This window comes from Astatotilapia calliptera, chromosome 14, assembly GCF_900246225.1.
Source record: "Astatotilapia calliptera chromosome 14, fAstCal1.2, whole genome shotgun sequence".
NCBI lineage: Eukaryota > Metazoa > Chordata > Actinopteri > Cichliformes > Cichlidae > Astatotilapia > Astatotilapia calliptera.
The window spans coordinates 18229982-18245687 of NC_039315.1; the positions used below are offsets into that span (position 1 = coordinate 18229982).

The window sequence follows — 15706 nt, forward strand, 5'->3', positions numbered from 1 at the left end:
AACTGAATAGTACCTTGCTGAACTTCGGTGTAGAGACGTGGCATTACACTAATAAATCCACCTTAAATATTCAGTGAGATGTCTGCTTTAAAGTGTCTGTCACCTCAGTCTTTGTCCGTGAATTAAATCCTTGATATTTTTGGTGTTTTTTGTAAACATTACAGGAGCCAAAGCAGCTCATTTTTCTGTGGAACATAAGCAAGGCTGGCAATTAAAAGCAGTTTCAGTGAAGCTGAAATAGTGTTCTAACAACAACTCTAATGAATGATTAACACAAAACTCTTTTGTACTAAAAATGTTTTTTTAGATGTTCAGATCATGTAAATCCACCAGCAGTTGCCTTGTCATAAACACTCTCTGTGTATATCCGTTTTACATTACATGCCAAAATCACAAAAGAATAACACAATTTTGCTTCATCTGCCGAGGCAGTCTTGTTCACTTTATGAGAAACAGGATAGAGCATCTTCAGTCTCCCGGTGCACCCACTCAGAACACCCACACACATCTGAGCCACACAGCGAACTGCACAAACTCAAACGGCACACACGCATTCTCAAACAGGAAAAACACGAGCCGTACTTCATCACGCAGATCCCGTTAAAGTCACTTATTGTCGCTCGCACGTCGCCAGCTGCAGAGGTGGAACAGCCAGCGCCTTTGCTTGCGGCGGTTTTTCGCAAAGGCAGAGCGCAAACACTTCCTTCTCAAGCTGACTTTCCTCCTCTCAGCCGCAAATCTCATGAACATCCTCTACGGGTTTTATATGGACCTGTTCTTTCTTTTCTCCTACTCAGTCCCAGAGGTGCCATGGCCACGTTCTCCTGTCTCTTTAATGACTGTGGGTGAACAATCAATATCCTGCACACCTCCAAACATAGCACAACACCCACTTCGTGCTGTAGATTGAATTCTGAAGGTGATGGAAAAGACAGTTTTACAAAAAAAAAAAAAGGGAGAGAGACATGAGCTGGAAAATCGTGTGAGGATATTAATACATCATCATGTGAGAGCCAGATTTAAACACACTAAAGAATAATATTTTCTTCTCTTCGCAGCTTGCACTTAACTAAAGCTGACCCGGACCATTTTAAGAGTAAATCACGAGAAAGATTTGCTTGGTTAGTTCATTTTCTTCCTCAGTCTGTCAGTGTGCAAAGATTTCTGGTCTCCTGGGTGATAATTAGAGAAGAATAAGCCAGGACAAACAGCAGGGGGCGTAATTATCCTCTTTCCAGTGGTTATGACTGCCCTCGCCATCTTAGGAGAGACCATGTTTTCTGAGTAGGATACACAAGTGGGCAGTGTGCAGAAAATATGAGCTTTATTTCTACATCTGCACAAATATCAGCTAATAGGAGATGTTGTTAAATGCAAGAATCCCAGATTTCAAAAGATATGAGTATCATTTGTATCATGTATGCACTGTGTTGCATCTGCATGTGTGGGGATGACATCAGTCTTAATGGGGTCTAAAAGTGACAATAGCTTCTGTTATGACACATTCAGCCAAACTAACTGAGACACACAGGCTCGGTCTGTTTCTAGTCCCCTCTTCGCTCAGCTGACTGGAAATTGTCCCCCTTGATTTAGAGCCTGTAAGAAGATGAGAGGAAATGGGAGGTGTTTCTTTTAGAGAGGGCAGAGGTGGAGGGGAGAGGTTCGACTTTGATGGCTCACTACACAGGAGTACCAGCCCTGTGAGAGTGGTAGTCAACAGCAGCTGTTCCCACAGTCCTGGAAGGTTTTGTTGTTTTGTTTTTTTTTTCTTCTTCCTATCAACGCAGGCTTCCTCCTCTGCATAAAACATCCCTTTGTTGTCAAACAAAATGCTCCAAAAAAAACTCCTGACAAAAGACTTTTAGAAGGTGGGAGAGATGATTTATAATGCAACTGACTCATCAGTGCACACAAACAAATAAAGAAAAAAAACCAGAAAACAGACTGATCAAACATACGGGGATTTCACACATGGCAGCGTGTCTGCTGTAATAAAAAGTGACTGCCAAACTTCCCAACTGATATTAGAGCTCCATGCAAACTGGCAGTCAGAGGAAGGATCTAAAGCAACAGAACTATTGAATTTTGACTTTTGTTGCATTGTCACATGTACTTTTTACCTCACATGTAAGATTCCCATTTTGATTTTCACATGCATTTGGATTTATGAAAAGTTTAGCATCACTTCCAATAATTTAGTTATCTTCTCTCTAAGCTTTGCCTCCGGCTCCTGACTTCTTCTCATATGTCACTTTGCTACTCTGGTGCAGTTTTGACTCCACCTAGAGGACAAAGCAGGTACAAAACCTCTCTATACTTGCTCTTCGTTTGCTGCTATTACTATGAATGTCTTGTACATAGCATCGTGCACCTGACACAGTAGTGCGTAAAAACCAGAAGCAAAATACCTAAAAGGCTCCGTGTGATTGGTTTGGTGGTCAAGCAGCAAATTGTGTGTTAACTGTGAGGCTCCAGTCCAGAGAGGAGTTTGAACAATGCCACAAAAATAGGCCAAAGAGGGGGGGAAATGAGTTGTTTTTCAAACTCAGACATTTCTGAGCTTTAAGTAGATTCCAGAAGCTCTAAGGAACCTACTTAAAGCTCAGAAATGCTTCTGGCTGAATTAAGTAGTCCTTTCCAGCGTGAATTTCTTTCCAAAGTAGCTGAACTCGACATTGAATTGCTTTTTGTGTAGTTAAAAGAATATAAAAACTTTTAGAAAATAGCAGACGATCTACTAAAAGCAGAGAGTTTCTGTTAACTACTTTTTGAAAGGGAAGAGGGGAGCTCGTCTAAACTATGTGTCATGAACACACACATGCAAACACACACATACACACAGTTGGCTGTTGTTGGCAGTGAGTGGGGTGCTGTGTGGAGAGTGGGGCTCAGTGTGACCAGGCAGAGGCCAGTGTTGCAGGCAGGCAGGCGGTGGATAGTGTTGAGCGGCAGAGACGTGCCCAGGGTGGATAAACCATGCTCACTAAGTGGGAGAAAGACTCTGCCCAGGACACAAGATGAAGGTGGAGAGGAAACCCTCCTCTAGAGACGGCAGTTTCGCTGACATTCCTCCTCTGCTGAAGCTCCTTGGCCTCCTCGTCTTTGTCCTTTCAGGTAAGTCCAAGTCTTTGTTTGACTATTAACAGAAAAAAGAGGGTAATGATCTGCAGGCTGCTTTGCTGAAGGAATGTAAATAGTAAAATGAATGCAAATAACAGCCTGAGTGTGCCAATTCACAATAATTATCATTTAGTTCACATCTTTATTTCAGATTTCTATTATTTGATAGCCTTTAAAACCAAGATCCAAGTCTTTCACACCGACTCTTTTTGAAGCAAAGTTAATCCCAGTTAATTTAGACGCTGATGCTTTTATTTTTGTCCTTGCACTTTGTGAGGTTGGCAGCACAATGGATTTGTTCTAGGGTGGTGCTCGTTATTGGGCTCCCATTTAAAGCTCAAAGGAGCATGGAGAGGCCATTGAAGGCGTGCGAGGAGGGGATGTCTAGGTTAAGTGTGATGATAAAGAGTTTTGTGGAGAGCTGTTGAACTGGGCAGGGCCTTCTCCTGAGTGTGTGGGTAGTTTCAGATGAGGAAATGATGACCAAGTGTCAAAAGTTTACAGTACGGTGAGTTTGGTTTTAAAAGGTTTGGATTGATTTCTCAGCTGTACCAGTTTACCCAAAGCAGGCGAGTTTGGTGGAATCACTGAATCCTGTGTCCATCTCCAACTTCACCACTGACAAAGAATTTCTCTCTCTAACCCTCCCTCACTCTTTTCAAGGGAGGAAACTAGTCTCAACAATCATGCCCTTTGTCTTATTGCCTTGGCAACCCCTGTCAGGCAGACCAAATGGTTACCACGGCAATGAGGCGATGCCTTGCTAACTGCCTTTCTGCAAGAATGGTCGCTCTCTCTCTCTCCCTCTTTTCCCCTCTCTCTTCTCTGTCGCTCTCATAGGTTGATCTCTCCATCACTGAGCCAGAACAGTAGGATGCCCCTCATGGGCCCGAAGCCACTGTTCAGACCTGCATGTGTCCAGCTACAGCTGATTTACAGGAACTCCACTGTGGACATAATGGCTTTGCTATGTTTGGTTTCCAAGACAGGGTTTCTTAAAAAAGCTGAAATGTGGCTCACGCTATATTTCCTTATTCCAATGTCCCTGTGGGGGTGGAGGATAGCTGGGGTGCACAAATCAAAATTAGTGTATTACTTGTTCACTCCAGGAGATTATGAGGAATTCTTGAGAAGGAGGGTGGGGTTCACAGAAACAGGGTAGTAATCAAGACATGAACACTGAAGTAAAACCAGCATGTGTGTATTCAGTAAAACTAAAATGTGCCAACCTTTTGATCGTTAAGAGAGAGAAGAAAAAAGTGAAAGTTAAAAAAAAACATGTCAGAAATGTTATTAAAGGATTTATTGCCCACATTTAAGTCATCGGTCATGTAAAAGCGATTCTTTTTCACATAAAAGAGCAAAAAGGGTTTCGACACTCGAGAGAAAAGCACTTGCTATCTCTATTTCAAGGCGGCCTCTGCACATTTAGGTCAAATGCATTTAAATACTTACAATCTCCTCTTGTATTCTAGCGGCGTAACACGACTGCAGTGATCACAAAAGTTCCCAGTACAAATAGATGCTCTTAGACACTTTAAACTACTTCACTTTAAGAACTGCAGGTTTTACAATATTTGGCAGATTTGCATTTGCAGGTAAAATTTTAACTCAAATACATATGTATAAAATATCAGGGTGATCCAGTAGGAGAGCAGCTTTGGAGTATACCACATAGGCGCAAATGCCAACAGCTGTGAGTTCTTGGTTTGATTTCTGGCAAAGTGGACATTGCTACATGGCACTCCCTGTAATTTAATAGGTTTTACAGCTTTAGGTACTGATAAAGAGCTTTTCCAAGGTAAATACGTAACATAGTGTGCAAAAACATTTTTACACAGGATTTTTTACAATACGAAAAAAAGGAAAAAGCAGAAATCTTTTATATGACTTAACAAAATCTTTCTGTTTTATACTTCCAGGGTAGTCTGGGGCTCTGGGCAATGAGCTGCCATTACTGTTTCTGTCATTTTGAACATTTATGACTTACTTCAAGCCTCAAATGTGACAGATATCTTTCTTTTACTACAAAAGCATTTCTACATAATGTGGAAAAAGAGCTGTGCTGGTTAAACTGCACTTGTTTTTATTATATTAAAATATTTTATGGATTAAATGTGTAGTTAAATCTTCTTTACACTGACAGAATGAGGAGTTTTGCTGGTCCAGCTGACTTGAGAATAAAGTGATGGTGTATGTGGCCCACAGTGGAGAATAAGTTTCACATCCCTGCTCTAGAGAGGAAGAGGAAGCATTCATCTGTAGCTACATTTGTGATGAATGGTCTAAATTTTCTTTCTTGTTCTTCTTTTGTCGGAAATAATTCCTTGCATCATAATTTATATAAAAGCTGTGGCTTCAGCCTACACCTTTTTGGTTTGTCATTTTTTTCATCATGTATTTCTAGCAATATAAATGAACTGAACAGGGATAAAGATAAAGATTCAAAATGAATCAAAGGAAAACATTTGAGTAAAATACCTGTGTTGCACTGTAACTGTGTATTGCATGTGACTATTTGCATTTGCCTAGTAGTATCATTTAGTGCATTTTTTTTTTCATTTGTTAGCTTGTTTTGCATAATTTCCACATGTATTTCCAATCACTGGCAGAGCATCATTGCCTCACACTGTCTTTACACACCTCTATATTTGCTCATCAGTTTAAGACCTCACCATTGTGTCTTTCCCCCCCTTTTTTTTTTTTTTTATAACAGGTGAGGTGTCAGGAGTGAATGTCACAAGCCAAACCCAGGTGGTGAGAGGAACGGTGGGCAAAGAAGCCCTTTTGTCAGTCAGCTACTCGAGCAGCAGCACAGACAAGCCTGTTGTTAAGTGGCAGCTAAAGAAGGACAAAGTGAAACCGATCACTGTCGTGCAGTCCATAGGGACGGACATCATTGGAAACCTGAGGCCCGAGTATCGCAACCGCATCCTGGTGTTTGAGAATGGCTCGCTGCTGCTTCACAACCTGCAGCTGTCGGATGAAGGGGTGTACGAAGTGGAAATCTCCATCACAGATGACACCTTCACTGGAGAGCGCTACATTCAGCTCACAGTGGACGGTAAGCAGAGTTACTCTCGTTTCTATAGCCAAGTTTACTCGTGTTTCAAAACATCTGAGCAACAAGAGCAGAGCACTGGAAGATGAGTTAGGACCTATAAAATTTAATACAGGTTGAAAATGAAATTTCCTGTCCAGAGAACGTCATTTCAATCTCATTCACCTCTGTATCTTCTGCCCTGTCCTTCTTCCCAGTTCCTATATCCAAGCCTTACATCCAGATGATGGCGTCTTCTGTCCTGGAGTACAGCGAGCACTTCAACCTCCACTGTTCCCACGATAATGGCACAAAGCCTGTCTACAGTTGGCTGAAGGGAGGCAAAGTGCTGACGAATGACTCGCGTCTGCTGCTTTCGCATGACCAAAAGGTGCTGACCATTTCACGGGTTCTGATGTCAGATGATGACATTTACGCCTGCACAGTGGAGAACCCCATCAGCAACACGAAGAGCAGTCCTGTCAGGCTCACTGTCTACAGTAGGTGGCAAGTTACGCTGGTAGGAACTCAAAAGACACGTGTTTACATAAAAGAGAGGGGGGTGGGGATATGGGTGATAACATTTAATAATAGTTGAACAGAGCTGGAAGAAGCATTAAGAAGTATTATCTATGCAGCAGTATGGCAGTGTAAAGATTTTGCATTAAGACACAAGTATATACCGGTACATGCAGTAATGTGCAAAAGTACCATTTCTCTATATTTTGCTAATAGAAGGAGAAATCAACGATTTCTTAAAATATGTCCAAACACAAAAGTGCAGAATATAAGGCAAAAACAGTACATTTCTAATTCTACTGCAACCATCTGCACCACCGTCATACAGGCTGTTGTTGATCATTTGCAGTGCTGTCCTAGTCACAAGCGGATATATTTATTTTATTTATATCACGCACTACTGCACTACACATAGGTTTAAATTTCTCTGTTCCCTAGAGCGTCCTTCATCTTTCTTAAATCTTCTCTACAGTAAATTGAGAGAGAGAGAGACAGTATTTTGATTCTCCTGTATGTTGTGTACACGTCAAAAATTATTAATAAAAATCTTTGAATCTTGAATGTTTTAATCTTGAAAAAGCTTGGCAGTCAAAATTTGGTATCTTGTCATTTCTTTAATTAGTCTTCAGGAATAGTTCTCCAGGCTTCTTCGTGGACATTCAAAGCTCTTGAATGTTGGCGACCTTCTGTTGAGTTCCCTGTCAAGATGATCCCACAATAACAATAATAACCTCAATAAGATTACTCTAGAAACTCACAGTTGTACCTCTCTGCTGACTCCTTCTGTAGATACTGAGCCAAAGATGTGAAATTTGGCTTCATGACAGCCACCCTTTCCCTGCGACTCATTTCTGATGAGACTTCAGTGAACAGTAGATGGATCAGCTGAAGGGTTAGATGCATCTGTTAGGTCCTGTGTCAGGACTTTTCTGGATGTTTTTTAATTTCTTAAAGATGTGACTTTCAGATACTGTTCATCTGCTGTAGATTGTTTGTTTGTTCAGCTCATAGCTCTAGGAATTACCTTATTGGTGCAAAAATTTTATTTAATGGCAGTCGGACTGCGTAATCTTTGGTATTTTCATAAATTTGGCAAAAAATATAGGAACAAATGATGTGTTTTTGTGACCGGCTAGTAACCTAAAGTTAGTACCTAAATACCTAAAGATGCACTTTAAAATTGGTTCCTTGCTATGTCGTCTGTTATGTGTATATACAACTGTGGTTGATTGATTGATCGATTGATTCAGAGATCAGTGTTAAGTGGCTTAAAAGAAAAAGAAGAAGAAAATAACATTCAGGCCAGGTCAGAGAATTGGACTAACAGTGAAAAAGCCTGTAAACGTAAATGTAGCCTGTAAAACAAATAGCCTGTAAACTGCATTTATGTTGTAGCTGGTTAAACTGGAATCAGTGTAAATTCTACTTACTGCAGGGCAGCATAATCTTTAAAAATCCTTTAAATTAATTTGAATGATAGCTTTATATGTTAAGGTAACTATGCACAGTAAATTTCTTCTCATTATTCACAAACCCTCCATCTGTAGGAGCTAGCAGGAGCAATTATCATCTCATGCTGACCCATACACAAACATGCTGGCCTCTCAAACAATGTTGTTTACAACAAGTGCAAATCCAGGCTGTGATTGTAACAGAGTTGGCTCAGAGTGCCTGTTACTGGGCGCCAGTGAAGAGCCGCATGTCAGGCTGAGAGGGAGCAAGAGAGGGAGAGGCAGTCTAATCCAATGAATGGACGGTTATTTATGAGGAGGGAGAAGGAAAAAACACAGGCAGGTGGGAGGACGCTGTGCTTCAGTGGACCTCAGTAATCCTGACTTCATTATTGCTGTACTGTGATGTTCTGCACGAGGAGACAGCTTTAGGCTTTCAAACTACTCTGTTTCCTCTGCTTGCATAGTTTCAAAGTACAGAGTTTGAAAGGGATAACCGTAATGAGCTACTTCAATGCAACTATTCATGCCAGCACACTCAATCTACACTTTTTGCCATATTCATATTCTTTTTTGTGGTTATATTCGTAAACAATTGTTTTCATTTTGTGGCTTTTTTAGTTGTGACTTCTCTTTGGACGCTGTCGCTTTTTGAGAGAGTGAGAGCGGTGCCACAGCCCAGCATCACAGTGGAGCAGTTGCTGTTGGCAGTTTGAGACGAAGTGGGGCATGGAAATATTGCATACGCTTCCTGTATAAATAAGGGAGTTGTTTTTGTTAAGCAACCTGAGTTGGTTAATCAACTCACTCATTTCAATAAATCATGAGCTCATGATTGCTATACCATCCACCTGGATTACATCGTCAGAAGTTCCACCCCTTCTATCTAATGAAGCACTGGCACAGGAGCTTAAGTGCCTCAGATTCAAAACTGTGAGTTTAGGGTGTAGGGACTCCAAACTTAAACGCCTTTAGAATAATTTCAAGATAGTTAGACTTCACTAATGTTTCTTATTTTCAGTTTTTTCGTGTCTGCTTTTCTTCCTTTTCTCAATTGCTAAATTTAAAGGTGACCTCTTTAAATATAAATTTGGGGGAGGGATGCACAGAATAGAGCTTTGATTACAGAACTTGAAGACAAAAGATGCTAGATTTATTTTTTCTACAAGAAACCCACAGTGATAATTTTATGGAAATAGAGTGGAGTGGAGTTTCTGCTGGGCACAGCAATGTATTTTTAACTATGGAACAAATTTCTGCGAAGGGGTCGGTATTTTATTTTTGGCCCACTTTGGACATACAGCTTTTTGGCAAGTACAGAACATATTAATGGTAGAATTTTACAAGTAAAAGCAGAAATTCAAGGTGTTATCATCATGATCTCTGGAGATCAAAGAAAAATGGGTTTCAATCTCTAATTACACGGTGGGAGGAAGGGAGAGCTCAAATCAAAGATATCTGTCAGCGATACACTTATAGATCTACTGATAACATTAGGAGGGTAATTCAGAAACAGCAACAGGAAGAACAGTGTTTCCAATCAGTCAGTCAGAATAGTCAGCAGGATTTATTGTATCATAAAAAGATGGAATTAAGTTATTTTCTTCAGGAGAGCACTAAAGGGGCTCTAATTCAAGCTCGCTTTACCAAGCTTAAGGACATGGATGTACCAACAACATTCTTTTTCACTTGGAGAGGTCAGCAAGTCACAATGAATCCAGCAGATTCAGTAGAGACTACCGTTGCTGTTTTGTGGAGAACACTGACTCTTTTATGCATCGAATATAAAAAAAATTTCAAAGGTGTTATCTAACAGACTTTTAAGTTCCGGAAGATAAGTCATATTGTGTCCCAGCCAGATCTATGTTAGAAAATGTATTTATTATGAGAGATATATTTAATGTCTGCAAGACATATGACCTAAATGTGGGGATTGTGAAAGCTAGAGTAAATGGTTTTACTTTATTGGTGGGTAAATGGTGTACAGTTGACATTCCAACCCTGCCAGGAAATTTATGCTTGGGAAGGAATGTAATAGGAATGGTGGGGCAGGGATAACTCGGTAGGTAGAGTGGTCCCCCCCATGCTTGGAAGGTCGGTGGTTCGAATCCACTAAATGGCTACCTGAGGTACCCCTGAGCAAGGCACCGTCCCTGTACACTGCTCCCCGGGCGCTGGATTGGTGGCTGCCCACTGCTTCACTGAGTGAATGGGTTTAATGCAGAGATCAATAAAGTTTACATCTTTATTCTTATTAAAGCATTTATAGGTAATGAACATTTTCAGAAACAGAACTGGAACGGGGTGCAGGAGAAAGGTTGTCTAAATGGAAATGACTGCTACTCCGGCTGTCCGACACAGAAAGAGCTCTGGTTGCCAACAATCTGGTTGCCTCATCCTTGTGGCACAGGCTTCGTGATGGCCTCACCTGCTGGGCTCACTGAAGATGTCCAGCATCTTATTGTGAATTTCTTCTGTTCTAGGCGGCACTGGCTAAAGGCACCTCTTTACTCTTTCTGTGTCAAAGGAAGGACAAGGACCCCCTTTGACACAAGACTGGCCAAGACTGCTGCATTCAGATTGCAAACTGCTCAGAAGCTGCTTTATGGATGCATTGGAAAGGATGTGCAACGTTACCAACATCAAGTCCGTTAGAATCTTAAAAAGGATTCTGGAAGAAGTCAGGGAGTCCCTTACCTGTGCCGCTGAGAGTGTTTGCTGAAAACCGTGCTCTAGCTGACCAGTGGAATTATGAGTACATATTTCCAAGACTTTCAGTCACCCCAGCTTTTGATAGTTGGTGTGAGGAGTGTGAACCGCTTCTTTCTTTGAGAACACCTGCATCAGGTGTTCTCACTCCATGTGGGAAGAAGTATCTGTATCAAAGTTGTGTAAAGGTGCTGAATATGTGCTCTCTGGCTGGTGTTAGAGAGTCGAGGAAAATGCAGGTTTTTGCTTCAGACCTTACCCCTAAAGGCAGATGGAGGGTCCTGTATAAGCCACCTGTAGAAAAACACGTTGGCGACCTTCGGTGGAGGATGGATCGATAGCTACAAACAGGCTCAGAGCTGCATGACGAGTGAAAGTGGAGCATGCCTTATAGTGTTACTTGTAATTTACAGATGTTTACAGATTTGTGACGTGTTAGAAATGTTTTATGTTCACTGGGGGAAGATCAGGAACTAATGTAGCATTTTTAGATTATATTACTACTCTTTGTATAGTTTTACAAGTGCACAAGGATTTAAGTGTGTGCATGTGTGTTTTAAGCTCTTTCCTTCTTTCCTCTTATTTTCTTTCTGGCTTTCTTCTCTGCCTCTGTATTACCTTGGTTTAGGACGGAGCTCGCTATACATCATCCTGTCCACTGGGGGCATATTCCTCCTGATCACCCTGGTGACAGTGTGTGCCTGCTGGAAACCTTCCAAGTGAGACCTTTTCTTTTTGTTCCCCCCCCTCCCAGTCTTTTTTCTTTCCCCTGCTGCTCTGTTTCTTCCTCTCCTTCTTTCTTCCCCCCCCCCCCCCCCCCCCCCTCTTTCTCTCATTGGCTTTGATAGTGCACTTGAACATGTGGCTAGAATCTCAAGCAGCTCCACAGTCTCTAGACATTTGGTGGGAAAATAGTACAAAACTGTGATCTGCAGTATATATAAAGGCGTCTTTTAAATCAGTTGATTGTTTTCTTGTTTTGTTTTGTTGATTTATTTTGCTTTAGGAAGAAGCACAGACCTGTCCCCCAAAGAGCTCCCGTGTATGTGGAGCAAAGTGAAAATGGCCATGATGGTGAGCAGCAGTTATAGTTCGCAGTCTATTAATTGTGTACAGCACTTTCATGATGTTTGCATCACACTGTAGGCTAATATTTAAATTGTAACAGTCAGGATTAACATTGCATATTACGAAGTTAAAGCTAAAAAAAAAAACTGGGACTGCATAATAATACTCATACATCTTTTACAGTTGATGTTGTACCCAAACCATCTACACTTGGTCGAAGGAGTCCTATGCCTCTTTACGTTCTCAATGAAGATGTAAGTCCTTCTTTCATCTGGGGAAAAACCTTTCCAGCAGCTCTGCTACTAAACTGTCAGTTGGTTAATAATAATTACAACCTCGTACAGTCACGACTATGAACATAGTCCAGCTGATGTTCTGCTACAAACTATGTCTTGATTACATGAGAATCACCGATGAAAGCCCACAGCTGTCACACATGTGTCATCATCTTATTTCAGGAGAGCCTGGAGCGACTGGAAGAATGCTCTGGCAATGCTATGAGCCAATCAGAAACGAGTCTCCCCGCTACCTACGCTTCAGTCCCGCCTCCTTCCTCCCACAGAACTGATCGACCAATCTGGTCCACCCCACGCAGATACCCTCGCAGCTCCTCTCCACTCGCACAACCACTTCCACAACCCCTTCCAGGTTCCTCCCTACGCCCTGTCCGCTCCCCTGCTCACTCCCCGGGCTCATCTCCACGCAGTTTCAGTCCTGTGAGAAAGGTCCGTCCTCCTGTAGGCATCCCAACCGGCCACCTGCCTGTGGAGGTGGAATGTGCAGACACCAGCGATCAGACTCACACCCCACCACAGCACTGACAGCTACTCATGTTATGTGATGTACATGTATAGTTTGTTGGTTGTGTTCGGCCATGAGAATAATGGATCTGATGCACTAGGGTAATAGATGAGTTCACTTTCAGCTAACTTTCTGTCTTCCATTATTTATCATCTATTTCTCTGTGGCTATGCACAGTGTTTCTCTGGTCCTTTCAAAATATATCCTCTCACAGGAAAAGTTATATCCTGTCCACTAGCATGTAGTATATAATGTATATGATGCTGAGACATTAAAGAGTTTCTGGGTCTGATATATATTTTGCTCCTTGTTGAGTTATTATTGGGAAGTTTAAGATGTGACTGTACAGTTTTTGTTTGTTGTTATTTTTCTTTAGTCAGTTAAAAGCACACCCTGTATCCTTATGCCACATTAGGTCACTGTGTAACTAAGGTAATAAAAATTATTTAAATAATTTGTAGTTTGTCATCAAGCGATCCTTTTATTTCTATCAAAATCATAACTGCTACAGATGTTCACTCTTCTTTTATGTCTTGCCTGATATCTACATAAACACTTTATTGTTATGCTGGCTACACACGGCACAGAAGAAATAAAGACACACCTTCCTCTTTGTCTTTGTAAGGTAGCTGAACTCGATGTACCGTTCTGAATATTAAGTGCAATACTTGTCTGCTCCATTAGGTGTCACTCAAACATTTCCTTGAATACTTGAGTTTTATGCACTCTGGCAGGAAACAATTTAAATAGTACAGATTTACATCTAACTGTATTTTATATGATCTGTTTTTCATGATAGTTTGCTTTTTTTTAATCTTTGTGGGTTTTTTGTTTGTTTGTTTGTTTGTTTGTTTGTTTGTTTGTTTGTTTGACAAACTCATGAAGACTATTTTGCCCCTTTGTTTTGCCTAATATTGGCAAGTGCAGGTGGTACAGTGACAGCGGCCTTTGTTTAACCCATAACTATATCTGCTTCAGGTATGAATAATATGAGCTAACTGACTTTAAAATGAGCTATTTCAAAAAGGAACTTTTAATTTATGTAACATAAATCATATTTTCCTTGAACCATTTGTATCATATTTACCCTTTGACTCTCACTTTGAATAGGTGAAGGCTGCATTACAGACAGGCATGCAACATACATGTACAGAATAGCCACGGGAAGCTTCACCAACGCTGTGAGTTCAACAGATGTGATGATGCTTTTAGTTAGATGCACTTTGCAAGATTTACTTATAAAGGTAAAAAGGTCTGAAAGGAGAAAATGAATTTTTGATCCTGGTGATGAGACTCGCACACACAGAATAAGCGGATGTGAGCTTGTGAAAGTGTCTACAAACACATGCAAACAAAGTATCCCGGTTTATCACTATTATTAAGATAATGTGTTCCCTTCAGAGGTCCAGCTGGACATCTTTTGTCATGAAAATCTGCATGATTTTACTGATTGCTTTTGAACTGTACCTTCCCTCACTGAAGGTGTGAGTATTACGGTTGCATAAGCGAATCAGGGGCCGCCTGTTTTGATCTGGGCTTCGTGGTCTTTGTTCTGTTTGAAACACCATTTATCACTTAGCAGGCAGGCTCATGAATACACATGCATCATGGGATTACGCAGCAAGAAGAATACATGTGCATAATCACATGTGTGTTACAGTAAGTGGAAAATGAAATATCCTTTGGTAGTGAGAACAGGCCGTTTTTATTCAGCTGTGTACTTTGATGTCACATATTGATTATTAGTAGCACAGTCTGTCCCATCATCTTCCACCTGTTCTCCAGTGGTTACAGAAGAGCTTAGAAGTCAGAGCAGTAATTAACCTCTGGGGAACAGCAACCCGTCTGTGTGCAGAAAGCATGTGTGTGTTTGTATCTGCAGTAACTGAATAGAGAGGATGTGTGAAGTTTTCCCAGTTTATTGAACGACCACCTCCTGCTGCCTGACGGAGCCTCTTTTTTTTAGCACCTTTCTTCACACCAAGCAGTCAGTGTGAAATTCCCTGTGGAGGAAGGTGACATTTTACTATTGGAAAGTTCTTATCCAGCTTTTTTTCTGAATAGGCAAAGATCTAGTGAAGTACTGACTTTGGCTTCAATATACACAACTGTGCAAAATTCAGAAGGTCTTTCAAAGGTTGGACATTGTTTTTTTTTTAGTCAGTTAACACGGACCTATGAATGATTCAAGACACCTTTAAATCTAAAAAAGACATCTAACTCAAGGGACAAAAAAAGAAGCAAAGAATCGATTTTACATTGACATTCTTAAGTGAGGAAGGTTGAAAAGGTTGAGTTTGCCAAATTACAGAAGAACTGGACTGAAAATCAGCAGTTACAGGTCTCATAGCATTTTATAAAATTTTCATTTACACAGTTTGATCCATAATTTCTTGGATAAAGACAGTTTTTATAGTTTTGTGTCTGTACGGGACCACAGTGGATTTTAAATAATAAGCACGGTGGGACTGAAGTGCTCACTTTCAGTTTAAATTTAAGGGGTTTAACACCATTTGATTTTATTTCATTTTCTTGCATTCACTGTTTAGGATTTAAAGTCAGACATGTGACAGCCTGGCGACCTGTCCAGGGTGTACATTGCCTCTCATACTATGGCTGCTGGGCTTCAGCCCCCCCATGACCCTGGATGGATGGATGGATGGATGGATGAATGGATTTAAAGCCATTATACACAGTCCCCCATTTTCAGATGCTCAAAAGTAATCGGACAATTGACTAACAAGCAGTTTTATGCCCAGATGAAGATTATTTTATGACAAATGAAGCAAACATAATGGCTTGGCTTACTTCAGTCCAAGTCCACACAACAGTGGTGCACATTCTTAACTAGATTTATTTTGGAGAGGCTCATGAAATATTTTGCTAAAGATTAAGAGAGCGTTTCCCAGCAAATTTAGAAAATAAATCCATACAATCTGTTCTGGCTTCTGTGAACCACTTTCCCCTTTAACATTGCAGAGTTTCTGTGACCCAAAGA

At 40.9% G+C, this 15706-nt stretch overlaps 1 protein-coding gene across 1 annotated transcript; it reads left to right on the forward strand.

Moving 5' to 3' along the window:
• Positions 1-131: 131 nt before the first annotated feature.
• On the forward strand, positions 132-13164 carry hepacama (hepatic and glial cell adhesion molecule a). The gene is made up of 7 exons (XM_026192188.1): positions 132-3114; positions 5837-6184; positions 6379-6660; positions 11468-11558; positions 11846-11913; positions 12091-12161; positions 12366-13164. The coding sequence occupies exons 1-7, from the start codon at positions 3018-3020 to the stop codon at positions 12726-12728; spliced, it is 1320 nt and encodes a 439-aa protein (XP_026047973.1). The 5' UTR covers positions 132-3017; the 3' UTR covers positions 12729-13164.
• The last annotated feature ends 2542 nt before the right edge of the window (positions 13165-15706 follow it).